Source organism: Hyaena hyaena, unplaced genomic scaffold (genome assembly GCF_003009895.1).
Source record: "Hyaena hyaena isolate Hyena2069 unplaced genomic scaffold, ASM300989v1 scaffold_1087, whole genome shotgun sequence".
Classification (NCBI taxonomy): Eukaryota; Metazoa; Chordata; class Mammalia; order Carnivora; family Hyaenidae; genus Hyaena; species Hyaena hyaena.
The window spans coordinates 523,957-542,775 of NW_024081700.1; the positions used below are offsets into that span (position 1 = coordinate 523,957).

The 18,819-nt window shown below is 44.3% G+C and overlaps 1 protein-coding gene across 1 annotated transcript in view; it reads left to right on the forward strand.

The window, feature by feature from the left end:
• The window catches only part of LOC120223921 (minichromosome maintenance complex component 3 associated protein), a 57,907-nt gene that overhangs the window by 11,662 nt on the left and 27,426 nt on the right, over positions 1-18,819 (forward strand). Inside the window, exons 7-16 of the mRNA XM_039222146.1 lie at positions 580-719; positions 3,129-3,326; positions 3,858-4,126; positions 5,254-5,416; positions 7,736-7,896; positions 8,776-9,014; positions 9,317-9,543; positions 10,695-10,795; positions 16,868-16,999; positions 17,400-17,513. Of these exons, the coding sequence (XP_039078077.1) occupies positions 580-719; positions 3,129-3,326; positions 3,858-4,126; positions 5,254-5,416; positions 7,736-7,896; positions 8,776-9,014; positions 9,317-9,543; positions 10,695-10,795; positions 16,868-16,999; positions 17,400-17,513 (1,744 nt within the window). The remainder of the gene's footprint in view (positions 1-579; positions 720-3,128; positions 3,327-3,857; positions 4,127-5,253; positions 5,417-7,735; positions 7,897-8,775; positions 9,015-9,316; positions 9,544-10,694; positions 10,796-16,867; positions 17,000-17,399; positions 17,514-18,819) is intronic.

The following is an 18,819-nucleotide window of genomic DNA, read 5'->3' on the forward strand; positions in this document are numbered from 1 at the left end:
ATCTGTTAAAAAGGCTGTCTTTTTTCCATTGGATATTCTTTCCTGCTTTGTCAAAGATTAGTTGGCTGTATACTTTTGGGTCCACTTCTGAGTTCTCAATTCTGTTCCATTGGTCTATGTGTCTGTTTTTGTGCCAATACCATACTGTCTTGATGATGACAGCTTTGTAGTAGAGGCTGAAGTCTGGGATGGTGATACCTCCTGTTTTGGTTTTATTTTTCAGTATTACTTTGGCTATTCAGGGTCTTTTGTGGTTCCATACAAATTTTAGGATAGTTCTAGTTTTGAGAAGTAAATTGATTTCTTTTTTAATGTTATCTTTGGGAGAGAGAGACCGAGCACGAGTAGGGGAGGGGCAGAGAGAGAAAGGGAGACACAGAATCCAGAGTAGGCTCCGGATTCCAGGCTGTCATAGGCCTGGCACCCCATAGGCCTGGCATTTTAAAAATATTTATTTTACTTTGTAATTTGTGGTGCTTGTCTTTATTTTTACTTTTCCTTTTATCGTCATAAAACACACTTCTCTGGGTTCCTAGTAACTGTATGATACATTCTTACTTTTTACTTGTCATCATTTAGCTCGGGTAAAAAGAACCGACCTGGACAAAGCAAGGACTTTTGTTGGGACGTGCCCAGATATGTGTCCTGAGAAGGAGCGATACATGCGGGAGACCCGGAGCCAGCTGAGCGTGTTTGAAGTGGTCCCAGGGACTGACCAGGTGGAGTCCCATGTCTTCCTGGGGTTGCTTTCTAGGCCACTGTCCATATTTAATCATCAGAGTGAAGGTGGGATATACCAGAGAGGGGAGACTTATTTTTTAGTGATTTCTGTACATATTGATACTTGGTTTGGGTGTTTACCCTTTTAGGGGATGGTAGAGATGTGCTATTAATTGTTCCTATTAAATTTATTGTGAAGTGTGCACTAAGCAATCCTGTAAAAGGTGACTGGACCCCACTGTTCTCTATAGATAGAGATAGATAATTGTTTCACAGATTAAAATTTTCCTTACATTTCTTTTTTTTCACAATTTTATTACTACCCTTTTTATTTTTTTTGAGAGAGAGAGAGATGGGGAGAGAATCCCAAGCAGGCTCTATACTGTTAGTGTTGGAGCCTGATGCGGGGCTCAAACCCACAAACTATGAGATCAAGCTGAAATCAAGAGTCAGACACTTAGCCGACTGAGTCACCCAGGTGCCCCATATTCCTACCCTTTTCTATGTATGTGTTTTACACACATGAGATTATCCTCTAGATGCAATTCTGTGTGATTCTTTTTCATTTAAAATTATATTGTGAACATTTTGTTTTAGTAAACTCAGAATTATTTATTTTAGTGCGTGAGAGTGGGGGAGAGGACAGAGGGAGAAAGAGAGAAGGTAGGCTCTGTGCTGTCAGTGCAGAGCCTGATGTGGGGCTCTGTCCCACAACCCTGGGATCTGAGTTGAGCTGAGATCAAGAGTCTGATGCTGAGCTGACTGAGCCACCCAGGCACAACTCAGCATGTTTTAAATGACAGCATGTTAATTGATTTATGTAGCTCTGTCAAAACTTCCCATTTTGTAGTCACTAGATAGGCTGTTTCTAATGTTTAAATTTTAGTAATGATTCTTTTGGGCATATTGTATGTAACTAGTCTAGTATTTAGATTATTTCCTTCCAATAGAGCCTAAGAATTGAGTTACTGCATCAGAGGATATGACCTTTCTTCAGGGTCCTGAAGATATGTGTATCAATGCATATTCCCAAATTGTTTCCCCAGAAGTAGGCACCATTTTAGATCCTTTGTTAATTTTCTAAAATTTTTGTAAATTTCTCTGTTAGTTTTGTGTATAGGTTTCTCTTCTATGGACTGGTGTTTTGGTGTTTTTTTGTTGTTTATTTTTTGTATTTTTTTGTTTTTTTAAGATTTTATTTTCAAGTAATGTCTGTGTCCATTGTAGGGCTTGAATTTGTAACCTTGAGATTGAGAGTCGCATGCTCTCATCACAGTCTGTGCATCACAGCAGAGGCTCCTGCCCCAGGAGACAGTGATGCCGGCTTGAGGTGAATGCCCAGGAATCGGTCTGTGTATGCCTGGGCTTCCACACTGGGCCACGTGTCTTCAGCCTCCTCTTCCGAGTGGGACAGCTCCAGGCCTATGTGCGCAGCTGTGCAGTCCCCGTGAGGCCCCTGCTGCTTGCTTTCTCCATTTCCTTTCTAGTCCATATAGACCTTGGTGTTTGAGTGTGGCCGAGGTCTGTTAAAATGCTTCAGAGTCCTTTATCTGTCACACCTCTGCCCTTGGAGCCGTGCACATGTATTTCCACGTCTATTCCTTTTTTTTTTAAAGATTTTATTTTTAAGTAACCTACACCCAGTGTGGGGCTGGAACTCACAACCTTGAGATCAAGAGTCGCATGCTCCACTGACTGAGCCAGCCAGGCACCCCCACTTACATTCCTTCTGCTTCTTCACTGCTTGTATTATTTGCCAAAAACAAGTTTCTCATTTGTTTTTGAATTTTGATTATTACTTTCAAACAGAAATTTTACATTTCTATATTGTATTCTGTAGTATTGATCTTTTTTTTTTTTTTTTAATGTTTTTATTTATTTCTGTGAGAGAGACAGCATGAGCAGGGGAGGGTCAGAGAGAGAAGGAGACACAGAATCTGAAACAGGCTTCAGGCTCAGCTGTCAGCACAGAGCCTGACACAGGGCTTGAACCCACAAACCACGAGATCATGACCTGAGCCGAAGTCGGACACTTAACCGACTGACCACCCAGGTGCCCCTTTGTAGTATTGATCTTGTACAAGTTTTTGGGTGATTTTCCCCTTCATTTCTTTTTTAATGTTTTATTTATTTCTGAGAGAGAGAGACAGCGTCAGCAGGAGAGGGTCAGAGAGAGAGGGAGACACAGAATCTGAAACAGGCTCCATGCTCTCAGCTAACTGTCAGCACAGAGCCCGACGCAGGGGTTGAACCCATGAACCGTGAGATCATGACCTGAGCCGAAGTCAGACGCTTAACCGACTGAGCCACCCAGGCGCCCCAGATTTTCCCCTTCATTTTAAGGCACTGCTGTTGGGAAGCTGGCCCAGCACCTGACACCCAGCTGCTTGTTCCCACTCTGTCCTCAGGTGGATCACGCGGCGGCCGTGAAGGAGTATAGCCGTTCCTCAGCTGACCAGGAAGAGCCCCTGCCGCATGAGCTGCGGCCCTCGGCAGTGCTCAGCAGGACCATGGACTACTTGGTGACCCAGATCATGGACCAGAAGGAAGGCAGTCTGCGGGACTGGTATGACTTCGTGTGGAACCGCACGCGGGGCATTCGGAAGGTATCAGCCACTTTTGATCAGGAAATTAGAAAATGCATTTGAATTCCAAAGTCGAAGTGAGAGTTCTTTTCTTTTTACTCGGTTATATTTCGTCTGTGTAAAAAGATATGTTGTATTTAAAATCATTATAGGGGTGTCTGGGTGGGTCAATTGGTTGAGCGTCTGATCTTGAGTCATGATCTCACAGTTCATGGGTTTGAGCCCTGCATCAGGCCATGTACCGACAGCATGGAGCCTGCCTGGAATTCTGTCTCTCCCTATGTCTATTCTTCCCTGCTCGTGCACATACTCTCTTTCTCTCTAATAAACATTTAAAAAAAATAGTAAATCATTACAAAGTCCTATTAAAATGTGCTTAATGGGCTTTGTTTCAAATTGATGAGAGAAATTCAGGTAATCCTGATTTTTCTAAGAGTTGGTTCTTTATGCATGGAAATATGTGCATGAGATCTGTGTATACGAGACACATATGTATGTAAGGCGTGTACATGAGGTTTTGTGTGTGTAATACTCCCTCTCGTTCATGGCAAGGACATCACACAGCAGCACTTGTGTGACCCTGTGACGGTGTCCCTGATTGAGAAGTGTACTCGGTTCCATATCCACTGCGCTCACTTCATGTGCGAGGAGCCCATGTCCTCCTTTGATGCCAAGATCAACAATGAGAACATGACCAAGTGCCTTCAGAGCCTGAAGGAGATGTACCAGGACCTGAGAAACAAGGGTGTGTTCTGTGCCAGCGAAGCAGAATTCCAGGGCTACAACGTTCTGCTCAATCTCAACAAGGGGGACATCCTAAGGTGAATTTTCAAAATCAAAAGCTAACCTAACCTGTCTGGAAACACAGGGCTTAAACAGGAAAAGGGCTGTTTGGGTTCATGGCAGCTGGCAGTGCAGTCTGTCTGGCACGGAGTGTGGGCCTGACAGTAAGCAGCCTGGGCTGGGCCGTGCGCTCTGTCGAGCTGAGGCGCAGGGAGTCCCAGCACGGGGTTGTGCTGACAGCACGTCACAGTAGCCCCAGATCCTGTGTGAGAACAGTTTATCTTCATCGGTGAGAAAACAAGGAAGGAATCTGCCTGATGAACAGAAGAGGCAGATGACCGAGGACAGGGAAGCCCAGGGAGCCCCCTGTGAGAGCTGTCAGCAATTTGCTGTGTCCAGGTGTGTTTCCTCATATGCCCATGTACAGACGCCTCCTTAAAGAACAAAGTGATAGGAGAGGAAAATACCGTGTGAAACGAATGCTGGTAGTGGGATATCAAGAATGAATTTTAAACACTACTCTGACACACAGGTGAACATTTGTAGGAGAAAACATGGCAGAATCCTCTCTGTGTCCCTGGTGTTGGTAAACCAGACTTGGCGACAACCAGTGACTCCTTTAATTCTAAGACCCCCTTATTTATGCTGAAACTGTTTTCTAGCTTACTGTTTGCCCTAAGAACTTTGTTAAACAATATCTAAATGTGTTCCTGATCTTTAGTTTTAAAATTCCATCCTAGAGAGAAACTACTTATGGAAGATGGCAGTGTGGTCTTTTTACGTATGATGGGTGCCTCTCTTCTCTTGAGCGACTCAGTCAGCTGTTTACTTACAAAGCAAAGTTAGATTTTGTTTAGACGTCATCATCATCATAAATAGCTTGCGGTCATTTGGCGTTAAAGTAACTTGTTGATAATCCTTAAGTTGATTATTATGTGAATTTGTTTATTTGCCATGTTTTTAGAGAACCCCATTCTTCCCAACCTAACCCAAGAGTGGCAGGTTCGTAATTAGTAATGTAATGGAGAGGCACGTGTCACCATTAAGTCCTTCTTTCTCAGTATGGTTGAAATCTTGTTTGCGATCAAAATCACATCTGGTTTTCATGGAAATTTTGTCTAATTAAAAATAAAATTCTAATCTGTATATCTCTTTTAATTGACAGAGAAGTACAACAGTTCCATCCTGCTGTTAGAAATTCCTCTGAAGTGAAATTTGCTGTTCAGGCTTTTGCTGCATTGAACAGTAATAATTTTGTGAGATTTTTCAAGCTGGTCCAGTCGGCTTCTTATCTGAACGCATGTCTTTTACATTGTTACTTTCATCAGGTGAGTAACATAGCTGTACTTGAGAATTGAAGAAAGTAGATTGTAACTTTTGATATTTAAGTGCTTCTCTATTCCCAGAACATTTCAGCAGGTCCTGGGCTGACTTTTGTGTAACCCTCTCGCACTAGCCCTTTGAGGGGGTTCCTGGCGTACCTTGTTTTACAGGGGTTGGTGCCATCGACCACTGACAGAAAAGGCTGTGTGGTGGAATATACTCTTGTTAGGTTCTCAGATCAGAGAAATCTCTTTAGAATGATATGACTTGAGGGTGCCTGGGTGCCTCAGTCAGTTAAACATCTGACTTTGGCTCGGGTCATGATCTCATGGTTTGCGAGTTGGAGTCCTGAATCGGGTGAGCATGAGCCCCGCTTCAAGTGAGCCCCTCTTCCCCCCTCCTCCCTTTCCCTCTCTCTCTTGTGGGATTCTCTGTCTTTCTCTCCCCCTCCCTCTCAGTCTGTGCTCTTGCTCACATGTTACCTCTCTCAACAAAAAAAAATATGGTATGGCTTGAGTTCAGCACTATCATCATTCATGGAAACCGAAAATCAAAAATTGCACATACAAAATCTCTAACTTAAAAATTTTTAGTGTTATTAATATAAATTTTTGGAATGAACCTGATGATACTGAATTCATTCCAGTAAATATCTTGAGGGCCTATTCTTTGTTGAGTACCATGCTGTGCCTTGGGGTTGCAACCCTGGGAAAGACTGGTCTCTTACCCGGTGCCTTACACAGAGTGTGAACGCCAGGTCTCAGAATTCCTCAAGTTAGGTGTTCAGGCCCAGCCCCGACAGTGCACACACTGTGCTGCCCCCCGCTGTGAGGGGTCTGCTGGATGGGGACGAGGCTGCCTGGGATGGGGTGTCTCAGGACATAACTAGCTGGTTCTTTGACTCCAGGTTTTCTTCTTGGGTCACACATCAAGTCCAACAATAGACAGTGACTAAGCCCATGGCAAACGGTCTTCTGCAGGTTTGCTCACTGTGATGTCTGACAGTTGCCAACAGAACCGAAATTCTGGAACAAACAAAAAGATTTGAACTAGCATGTTACTTGAGGAACTCTGTACATTCAACAAATAAAACTGATAGGTAATACTTTCAAAATGATTATTTAACATTATTAGAATGTTGACCATTTGTTCCCATTTTAATAACTTTAAACAAAAAAGACATTTAAGTGCTTTTCTTTAGAGAAATAGTGTGTTTGACGTGGTTCATAGGGCTCCGCCTTGTTCAGCTCCACCTGCCATGACGCCTTTAGTCCCTTCAACTCCAGAGCACTCCTGCTGCAAGGCCTTTGCACTTGCTGCTCTCACCGCTGTTCTTTCTCCTCATAGAGCCGTACGGTGTTCACCACCGTCTGTCTTGACTTGGTGCCACCGTCTCAGCAGGGCCCATACTGCCCGTCTTCCCTCTTCCTCCGCCTGCCTTCCTTGGTTGCACTGTCAGCATGACATGTGCTGTGTATTTCACAGATCCATCCTGTTCATTGTTGCTCTTGCCTGGCATGCCAGTCACGGGGGCAGGGATTTCATTTTTGCATTGTTGTGTGCTCAGTAGTAACAATGCCAGGTACAAAGTAAACACTGGATAAAGTAGGGTTAAAGAGCACTGCAAGGGGTCACCCAGAGTCCTAGCACCTGCACGTAATTTTTGTTAGCATTTTCCTTTCTTTCTTTTTTTTAAAGCACTTTTTGTGAATTTCATGTCATTTATGGGTTTTCTTGTGGCACTCTATCAATCTCTGATAATTTTTAGTGCCACACAGCTTTATGTCAAGTGGAGGATGTATAGTTGACTTTCCACATGCTCTGCTGATGGATGATTTGTTTTCTAGGGTTTCTCCTTTCCTTCCCTTCCCTTCCCATCCCGTCCCGTCCCTTCCCGTCCCGTTTATTTTTGAGAGAGCACAAACATGGGAGGGGCAGAAAGAGAGGGGGAGAGGGTTTGAAGCAGGCTTTGCACTCACAGAGCCCGATGTGGGGCTTGAACTCCTGAGCCGTGAGATCATGACCTGAGCTGAAACTGGATGCTCAGCTAACTGAGACCCCCAGGTGCCCTGTCTTCTAGGGTTTCTTTTGAGTAAAGCCTTCATGGCCTGACTTTTCCTATGCCTGAGACGGATCGCTTCACTTGCATTCTGGTTATCTTCCACTGAGCAGATTCCCTGATGATTGCTAGCCTAGGCCCCTTAGTAGCAGATTGCTTTCCAGAGGGACTGAGCTACAGTAGGACCCTGTGCCCCATGCTGGCATTTCTGTGGTTATGGGATAATTGGCCCCTGACACTGTAGTGATTCATCTTGTCTCTTCAGATCCGCAAGGATGCTCTCCGGGCGCTCAATATCGCGTATACCGTGAGCACGCAGCGCTCCACCATCTTTCCCCTGGATGGCGTGGTGCGCATGCTGCTGTTCAGAGACTGTGAGGAGGCCACAGACTTCCTGAACTACCATGGTCTCACTGTCTCTGATGGGTAAGAGCAGAGAGGTGGACTCTCTTTGTTTCTGTTTCTGGTTTGTTTGTTTGTTTGTTTGTTTTTTCATTCTGATGAAGGGCTGGGAAGTGCCAGCTACCTGCCAGGCCCCAGAGGGCACATTCCACATGCTGCCTCCCTGAGGTGCAGGTGAAATCAGCAAGGCTCAGAATGGCTGGGGAGCATCCCCAGGTCACATGCTGTTCGTCGGTGGATTGGAGTTTAGACCCATTTCTTTGTAACTCCAGAATCAGGGTTTTTCACAAGTTACTGAAGATCCTACAGGTAAAAGTTAGACTCTTCCTTCTCTGTTTCTTGAAGGTGATTTCTGCTTGCCCCTGACTGACCACTGCTCACCCTTGGTGGTCCGGACAGGCACGGGTGGGCCAGGTCAAGGGCTACTCCACTGCTTGGAGTCAGTGTTTTGAGAACCTTACTCAACTCGTGGATCCTCTCCCAGAAAATGCCACCATAATATGCATCATGTCTTATTCCAAGTTTGGGTTTCTCCAACCCTTCCCTCCACTTAACTCCTCATTGCCAGCCCCTTCCTGTCTGCTTTCTGCAGTCCTCACAGAAACATGGCAGCATTAGAATAAGACAGGAGCATGTAGGTGTGTGGCATTCTACCTATGGCCATCTACAGCTAGGCCAGGAGGCTCCCATGTCACAAGGAAATGTCCAGGCTGGCACCTTTGGGCACTATGGGCTCAGCTGCCAGGATCAGCCCTTACTGCCTCCCTCCTCATTTACACATGGCTATGGGGTGACCCAGCGATGGGGACAGGGCTTTCAGCATTGCTGCTGGGCACTGAGAAGGTAAAGGCTGGCTTTTTACCTGTGTAACGCCTCTCCGTGGGTTCTTTGTGGTCTGGGTAGCTGTGTTGAGCTGAACCGATCCTCGTTCCTGGAACCAGAGGGGTTATCCAAGGCCAGGAAGTCGGTGTTTATTACCAGGAAGCTGACAGTGTCGGTTGGGGAAATCGTGAACGGAGGGCCATTGCCCCCCATCCCTCGTCACACTCCCGTGTGCAGCTTCAACTCCCAGAACAAGTACGTTGGGGAAAGCCTGGCTGCGGAGCTGCCCACGGGCACTCAGAGACCCGGCTTGGACTCAGGTGAGGAGCTGCGGTGCGGGACGGAACTAGCTCTTGCCCCCCTAGGAAGCCTCTCGGGAGCCAGGAGCATCTGTCTTATTTTAAGGGCGAGGTGTAGGGCGGGTGGGTATTGGTTCTGTGCTCAGGTCTTTCTCTCCTCTCAAGAGTGGCCCAAATGGCTTCCTGATGTCACAGTGCTTGGTTCCCACAGGTGAAGCACATGCCATCCCCTGTGACATGGCTTGGGAGGGTGGCCAGTCTTAGGATCACTGTGGGTGCCCGGGGGTTGCCCTATGTGCCCACATTTGCCTGTTCCCTTGCAGGTGGGGGGAAAGGAGAGGTATGTGGTGCAGAGGCAGATGTGCCCCCACCTGCTCTCCAGCAGCCTCTTCCCACCCCTGCACCCACACCAGCTTCTCTGCCTCACCTCCCGGCACCAGCCCCGAGCACAGTGCCTGGCCTCTTCCAGCCCCCTGTGCAGGCCCCCCTGCAGCCTCCTGTGCAGCCTGAGTCGCTTCCTCCAAGGCCTGCACCTGCGTACTCTGATGCGGTAAGGGCTCCAGATCAGGGCTCTGAGGAGCCTGTTGTGTGCAGGTGTCACCAACAGCGTCTGATGTCCAGTCTGACCCTCATCTGTAGATCACTCCCATGGAGGTGGTTGCACGTGTGCCTCTAGAATGTTCTGAGTGCTAGCCGAGGCAGGTCTCAGGACCCTGGCCCTGAAGGCTTAAGCCTTTGTCTTTTAGACAAGGAGTCTGGGGCTCTGAGCCCAGGCTGCACCAGGCTCCCTCGTTCTTTGCCTGTGTGTCTTTGAAAGGGCTACATCGGAGACTTTGGAGAAGGCGCTGAGGGGTTTTTGTGGAAATAACATGACAGGTGAAGTAGACATGGCCCTGCATCCAGAGCTCTGCAGATGCGTGGGTCTCTGTGGACCACCCTCTGCCCTGTGGAGTGGGCTGTGTTGCCTGGTCTCCTGCAAGGGGTCCTGTGAGAGACCTGGCCTGCAGTCACTCGGCCTCTGGTGGGGTGGCCCAGCTGGGGCTGACACTGCCAGGCCCCCTGCAGAGCCCCGTTCTTCCGCACAGTTGTTAGAGCAGCTCTTGGGTGCGTCCTGTCCTGGCACCATCTTGCGGCCCTCGTGTGCGTGCTCTGAGTGGTACTCAACACCGTTCGCTCCAGAGAACCAGTAGTCATGTTGACTAGGGATGTGTGGGGCCACTGGCATGCAGCACCATGTGCCTGCCAGCCACGCAGGCTGTGGGGTTGGGCTCACCGCCCTGTTGGTTGGGCCGGTTTTGGTCATGACCCCCGCTGGGGGATTAAGGAGGCCCAAGAGGATCATGAAGAATGCTTTCGGAGACTGACAGTGTTTGATATGATATGGGGGCATCACTGAGCAGTCAGCAGGCTTGCCTTGTCCTTCCCAGAAGGCTCTTCTCTGTTCATCAGTAGGAAATGTTTCCAGAAACAGCATAGCCAATTCCCATCTGAGGATTATTAAATGCCCTCATATAAATGTCCACTGATGAGGTCATGAAAGGATTTTTTTTTTGCCCCAGAGGCATTGCTCCATGAGACCAACTGGCTCTGTGAAGGTTTTCAGTTCCCTGGGGCCATACGGCTGGATTGGTTTTAAGTTCAGTCTGGATAGAGGCAGTGTTTCTCACTGCCGTTGCCCTGTCCCATGTGACCTCTCCTTAGGACCTGGCTCAGGTGGTGGATGAGCTCATCCAGGAGGTTCTTCAGAGGGACTGTGAGGAGGTTGGCGCTGCTGGGGCAGCCTTTGCAACCACAGCTCTGGGGTAAGTGCGGCACCTTTCTTGCTCTGAAGCTGTTTGCTCATTGGGGCCAAGCCCCACCCCTGCACGTTTCCTCCCCCGGAGCTGCTGTCAGTCTTGGACAGAAGGGCACAGTTGCCCGTTTGTACAGGCTTACCTGTAGGTCCTGCCCTCTAGGTGGGGTGACTTCACGTTCCTGACCTTCTCTTTGTCACTGGCATGGAATTTCTGTTTGTGTGTATTTTTTGAGCAATGCTAGGTTTATTAAAGTGGTAAATTGAAAACCTATTTTTCCTAAAACTTTAAACATGCCTTTAAAATCTAGTAAAGTAGGGGTGGCTGGGTGGCTCAGTCAGTTGAGCCTCCAACTTCGGCTCAGGTCATGATCTTACAGTTTGTGGGTTCAAGCCCTGCGTCAGGCTGTGTGCTGACAGCTCAGAGCCTGGAGCTGCTTCGGATTCTGTGTCTCCCTCTCTCTCTGACCCTCCCCTGCTCACTCTCTTTCTCTCTCAGAAGTAAATTTTAAAAAAATTAATAAAATCTAGTAAAGTAAAAATTTGTTTATTCTCTATTAGGAATTAAAAATACTTTATGCAGGGGTGCCTGGGTGGCTTAGTCGGTTAAGCGTCCGACTTTCGCTTGGGTCATGATCTTGTGGTTCGTGGGTTCCAGCCCCGTGTCGGGCTCTGTGCTGACTGCCAGCTCAGAGCCTGGAGCCTGTTTCACAGTCTGTGACTCCCTCTCTCTCTGACCCTCCCCTGCACACACTGTCTCTCTCTCTCTCCTAGAAATAAAAAAAACATTAAAAAAAAAAAAAAAAAGACCTTTAAAAAAAAATACTTTATGCAGTCTGGGATTGTTTTACTTTATAAATTTGACAGATTAAATTCCTTTAAACATTTTATATAATTTGAATTTTATACCATAGTGAAATTTCTTTAGAGATTTCAAGCTATACTTAATACATTTTATATATCTGATTCTAATATTTTAAATATCTGGTCTTAGTAAATTAAATAATCGAACCTTTCAGGGGTGCCTGGGTGGCTCAGTCGGTTAAGCGTCTGATGTCAGCTCAGGTCATAATCCTACAGTTTGTGGGTTGAAGTCCTGTGTCAGGCTCTGTGCTGACAGCTCAGAGCCTGGAGCTTGCTTTGGATTCTGTGTCTCCCTCTCTCTCTGCTTCTTCCCCATTCATGTTCTCGTTCTCTCTCTCTCTCTCTCTCTCCAAAATAAACATTAATAAAATTTTAAATCAAAACGTTTCTAAGCTATTAAATAACTTTTATAAAGTTAAAGTTAATAAACATAGTAAATTAGATTCTTTTTTTTTTTTTTTTAAACGAGAGAGGGAGAGAGCATGAATGGGGGGGGGCAAAGAGAGAGGGGGACAGAATATCTGAAGCATGTTCTGTGCTGACAGAAGAGAATTCGATATGGGGCTTGAACTCACAAACTGTGAGATCATGACCTGAGCTGAAGTTCGACACTTAACTGACTGAGCCTCCCAGATGCCCCAGTAAATCAGATTCTTTTTTTTTTTTTTTTTTCCTCTTAATGTTTATTTTTGAGAGAGACAGAGCACGAGCAAGGGAGTGGCAGAGAGAGGGAGACACAGAATCTGAAGCAGGCTCCAGGCTCCAAGCTGTCAGCACAGAACCTGACGTGGGGGTTGAATTCACGAACTGTGAGATCATGACCTGAGCCGAAGTTGGATGCTTAACCGGCTGAGCCACCCAGGCTCCCCTAGTAAATCAAATTCTTAAGAAATTTAAACATGTTTTTAAAATCTTAGGGTGTCTGGGTGGCTCAGTAGGTTGAACTTCCAACTCTTAATTTTGGCTCAGGTCAAGATTCCAGGGTCATGGATGGATGGGACTGAGCCTTGAGCATGGGAATTGCTTAAGATTCTCTCTCTTTCCCTCTGCTCACCTTCCCCCTGCCCCCGCTTACATGCTTGCTCTCTCTCGCTCACTCTCTTTCTCAAATAATAAAAATAAATAAATAAAAATCCCATTCCATATGAAATCAGACAATGATTTAAAAGTGTTATTTCACCTGTATAAATATAGATGACTCAAAAGAATTAAACTTATTGATAGATTGATTCATTTTCTTATACTGTAGTCAGATACATATTTTCTGTTTGCTTGAAATAAGAATAAATATGATTTCCATTCGCTCAACTTATTTTGATAAAACTTACATTACAAAATTAACCATTTTTATGTGTACAGTTCAATGTATTATTTCCAGAACTTTTTTGTCATCCCAAACAGAAGCTATACCCATTCAACAATAATTTCCCATTCTCCTCTTTCCCCAGCTCCTGGTAACCTCTATTCTACTTTCTCTCTTTATGAGTTTGCCTTTCTTAGGTACCTCACATGAGTGGCATCATAATATTAGTCCTTTTGTCTGACTTTATTTTTAGACACAAGAATGTTTTCAAGTTCATCTACGTTGTAGCTTGTATCAGCATTTCATTCCTTTTTATGGCTGAATAATACTCTGTTATATGTACAATGGATCCTTGACCAACATGGGGAGTTAGGGGTACCAACCTCCTGTGCAGTCAAAAATTAGTATAACTTTTGACTCCCCTAAATCCTAACTATTAATAATTTGTGGATTGGTAGCCTTACTGATAACATCAGTAGTTGATTAACATATATTGTGTATGTTAAGGTATTAAACACTACATTTTTAGAATAAAGTAAGCTAGAAAAAAGAAATTGTTATTCAGAAAATCATCAGGGACAAAACAAGAAGAGAAAGTATACTTAACAGTATTGTATGTGTTACGCGGGCCGGTGCAGTTCACACCCGTGTTGTTCAAGAGTCAACTGTGTAAACACACATACATATGTGTATACACCACATGTTGTTTGTTTATTTATTGATGGACCCTTAGGATTGTTTCTACGTTTTGACTATGGTGAATAATGCTGTTATGAACATTGGTGTACAAATCACTGAGTCCCTGATTTCAGTTCTTATGGGTGTAAGCCTAGGAGTTGAATTACTAGATCATATGATCTATTTTTAATTTTTTGAAAAACTGCCAACCATTTTCCGCAGCAGTTGCACCATTTTATATTCTCACCAGCAGTGCAGAAGGATTCCATTTTCTGTACATTTTTGCCAATACATTGTATCATTTAAAATTTTTTTTTTATAATAACCATCTTAATGGGTATCTAAAGTGGTATCTCATTGTAGTTTTGATTTGCACTTCCCTAGTAACTAATGATGTCAAGCATGTTTTCATGTGCCTATTGGTCTTTTTTGTATCTTATTTGGAGAAATCCATTTTTAAGTCCTTTACCCATTTTTGAATTGTTTTTTTGTTGTTGAATTTGTAGGAGTTCTTTTTTTTCTGGATATTAATCCCTTTTCAGATATATGATTTGCAAGTATTTTTTCCCATTCTGTTTGGGAATGTCTTTTCTGTGTCTTTACTCTCTTGATAGTGTCTTTAGATCCACAAAAGTCTTTAAGTTTTACATAGTCCATTTTATCTAGTTTTTCTTTTGATGCCTGTGCTTTTGGTGTCATGTTCAAGAAATTGCCAAATTCTTGAATTTGAATATTTTCTTCTGATTTCTTCTAAAACTTTTATAGTTTCCGCTTTTAAGTTTAGGTCTTTAATCCATGTTTCTTTCATTTTCATATATGGTGTAAGATAAGGATCCAACATAATTCTTTTGTGTATGAGTACCTAGTTTTGTCAGCACCGACTATTGAAATAACAGTCTTTCCCCTTTTGAATGGTCTTGGCACTCTTGCTGAAAATCAGTTGGCCACGTATGTGAAGGTTTCTTCCTGGATTCTCTATTCTATTCTGTTGATCCATGTCTTTTTTTATGCCAGTACCACATTGTTTTGATTACTGTAGTCTTGTAGTAAATTGTAGTAAGCTTTGAAATCACAAAGCACGAGTCCTTCAAATTTCTCTTTTTCAAGATTGTTTCACTATTTGGGGTCCCTTGAAATTCTATGTGAATTTTAGGATGAATTTTTCTATTTCTGTAAAAATGCTTTTAGTATTTTGATAATGATGCACTGAATCTGTCGATTGCTTTGAGTAGTATTGACATCTTAACATGAAGTCTTGCAGTGTAGGGGCACCTTGCTAGCTCAGTCGGTAAAGCAGGCTACTCTTTTTTTTTTTTCTTCCTTAAATAGTTTATTGTCAAGTTGGTTTCCATATAACACCCAGTGCTCATCCCAGCAAGTGCCCTCCTCCATGCCCGTCACCCCCCTTCCCCTCTCCCCCACCCCCATCAGCCCTCAATTTGTTCTTAGCATTCAAGAGTCTCTCATGGTTTGCCTCCCTCCATCTCTCCAAGTATTTTTCCCTTTCTTCTCCCCCATGGTTCTCTGTTAAGTTCCTTCTAATCCACCTATATGTGCAAACATATGGTATCTGTCCTTCTCTGCCTGATTTAACTTCACTCAGCATAACACCCTCTAGTTCCATTCATGTTGCTACACACGGCCAGATTTCATTCTCATTGCCATGTAGTATTCCATCATATAGGTGAACCACATCTTCTTGATCCATTTGTCCGTTGATGGACACTTAGGTTCTTTCCATGTTTTAGCTATTGTTGAGAGTGCTGCTATGAACATTGGGGTACATGTGCCCCTAGTAGCAGGCTACTCTTGACCTCGGGGTTGTAAATTCAAGCCCCCTGTTGGGCACAGAAGATTACTATTATATATTTATCTAAGATTTTTTTAAAATGTTGATTCTATTTGTTTAATGTTTATTTTTGAGAGAGAGCAAGCAGGGGAGGAGCTGGGAATGGAGGGACAGAATCTGAAGTGGGGCTCTGTACTGACAGCAGCAAGCCCATTGTGGGGTTCAAACTCATGAACTGTGAGATCATGACTTGATCTGAAGTTGGACGCCTAACCAACTGAGCCACGCAGGCGCCCAACCAACTGAGCCACGCAGGCGCCCCAAAACCTTTCAGTCTTTCATGTCTGAACATGAAAGCTCTGAGTGTTTCATAATATAGGCTATATCATGTTGAGGAAATCCTTTTCTATTTCTAGGTTTTTGAGTGTTTTTATCATGAAATTCATACTGAATTTTGTCAGATGCTCTTTCTGCATCATTTGAGATGGTCGATCATGTGGGTTTTTTCCCCCTCCAGTTTATTTAATGTGTTTGTATTACATTGTTTTTTGTTTGTTGAACTATCCTTGCATTCCAAGAGTAAATCCCAGTAGGTTATTTTCTATAGTCCTTTGAATGTATTGCTGAATTTTGGTTTGCTATTATTTTGTAGAAGATTTTTGTGTTAGTATGCATAAAGGATATTGGTATATGGTTATTTTTTGAGAGAGAGAGTGGGAGTGAGTGGGAGCGAGAGACAGAGAAAAAGAGGGAGAGAGAAAATCCCATGAGCTACAGAGAGAGAGGTAGAGAGAGTTCAGAGCCTGGAATGAGGCTCGAGCTTACCTGTTGAGCTCACAGCTCAGACTCAAGAACTGTGAGATCATGACCTTAGCTGAAGTCAGATTCGAAAGTGTTTCTTTCTCTCCACAGATTTTTGGAAGAGTTTGAGAGGGTTGTTCTTCTTTTAAGTGTTTGGTAGAATTTAATGGTGAAGCCATTGCTTTTTTGGGAGGGGTTTTTGAAGACTGAATCAATCTCCTTACAAGTTGTAGGTCTATTCATATTTTCTTTTCCTTTTTTTTTGCTTTTGTTTTTGCTTTTTTGTTTATTTTTGAGAAAGAGTGTGCATGCCCATGTGCGGGGGAGGGGGCAGAAAGATGGGCAGAGGATCCAAATGGGTTTCGAGCTGACGGCAGAAGAGGCTGACTTGGGGCTCAAACTCACGAATGGTGAGATTATGACCTGAACCAAAGTCAAATGGCTTACCCATCTGAGCTACCTGGGCATTCCTATTCGGATTTTCTGTTTTTACGTGAGTCAGTTTTGATTGTGTGTTTCCAACTATAGGCTTAATTTTTAAGCTAAAAGCTAAATACATATCTTTTCCTTGCTAATATTAGAAGTTTAGTTATGTGGCTTCCTTGGCTTTTATTTATTTAGAATGATATCCACTTTTCTCTGCCTAGTGTTTCCAATGCTGCTATGGAGGAGCTGTTGACAGCCGCCACCACAGGCATTTTGAGGCACATTGCAGCTGAAGAAGTGTCTAAGGAGAAGGAGCGAAAGGAGGAGGAGAGGCGGCAGGCTGAGGAGGAGAGGTGAGTGTGCCTTGTTCCTGCAGTGCGCCTGAGGTTGGAGTGTGTGGACAAAGGCCAAAGTTCACCTGGCCTAGGATGCTCTTACCGTTGTCCATTGCACCAGCATGGGACCCATGGCTCACCCAGCGTCCTCATACGGTGTAGCCCAGGGAGTGGGTGGGGGTCCTGAGGCCACACCCACCTTGTGAGCAGCAGCTCTCCCCCCAGCTGGTTGGGGGTAAGGGTGGTGGTCAGGGGAGCTGGAGTGTGGGTGACTTTGTCGCCTGTCTGGTGGGATGAGAGGAGTGGGCCTGCCAGCTTAGGTGGCACAACCCAAATCCTGACCTGTCAAGTCGCGGGGTGTGCTGACACACTTTATTCTTAAACGTTACCCTTGTGCTCTTTTTTCTTTTACCCTTAGGTTGAAACAAGAGAGAGAACTAGTGTTAACTCAGCTGAGCCAGGGCCTGGCTACAGAGCTGACAGAGCTTGTGGTCACAGAATGCGTGAAGGAAACCTGTTCCCAGGAGTTGAAGTAAATGAAGTTGTAGTCTGAGGGTGTGGGGTGGTGGGACAGAAGGGGGCTATTGAAGTGCTGTGGCCAGGCATTTGGACGAGGAGCACATCTTGGATAGCCAAACAGTGAAATGCCGTCCAGGCCCTTGGTGTGTGTTGCCTGCAGAGGGAGCCTCACATACACTCTCAGCCTCACTGTGGACCCTGCACTGGTGTGGGCAAGTGTGTGCGCAAAATAACTCGGTGGTAGTCTTATACACCAAGTCATTTACCATTAGTTTTTCTCAAGTAGGAGATCCCTTCTCTTGGTTTAGATTTTAAAAGGTTGTTTTGAGCCATCTCATTTAAGAACTTTATTAACTTTTTAAAAATTGAATTCTAATTAACATGCAGTGTTATATTAGTTTCAGGTATACAACAAATTGATTCGAAAGTTGTGCTACCATGATAAGTGTATTCACTGCTTGTCATGATACAACACAGTTACAATATTTTTTACTATATTCTCTTTCTTTTTTTTCTTTTTTCTTTTGAAAGAGAGAGAACAAGCTGGGGAGGGTCAGAGAAAGGGGAACAGAGGATACAAAGCTGTGGAGGGGCAGAGAGGGAGGAAGACAGAAGATCTGTGCTGATAGCGAAAAGCCTGACACGGGGCTCAAACTCATGAGTGTGTGTTTCTAGGATTGTGTGAGATGACCTGAGCTGAAGTCAGACACTTAACTGACTAAGCCACCCAGGCACCCCTGTTTACTATATTCTTTATGCTATACTTTTCATCTCTGTGACTTATTATATTTTGACTGGAAGTTTGTACTTCTTAATCCTCTTTATCTGTTTCGTCCATTCTCCCACCACCCTCTTCTCTAGCAACCATCAGCTCTCTATTTAAGAGTCTATTTTTGTTTCTTCCTTTGTTCTGTTTTTTTTAGATTCCACTTACATAAGTGAAATCATATGTTTGTCTTTCTTTGTTTAAGCACATAGCACATTACTCTATATCCATCTGTTTTGTTGCAGATGGCAAGACCTCATCCTTGTTTGATGACTGAGTAGTATTCCATTATACACACACACACATTACATCTCTCTCTGTCTGTGGGTACTTAGGTTGCTTCTGTATATTAATTACTATAAAAATGCTGTTATAAACATAGGGCACATATATCTTTTCGTTTTCTTTGGGTTTCCAATTATTGAATTACAGGGTCATATTGTATTTCAAGTTTTAATTTTTTGAGGAACCTCCACCATACTGTTTTCCACCAGGGTTGCACTAATTTACATTGCCACCAACAGTACAAAGGGTTCCCTTTTCTCCACATCCT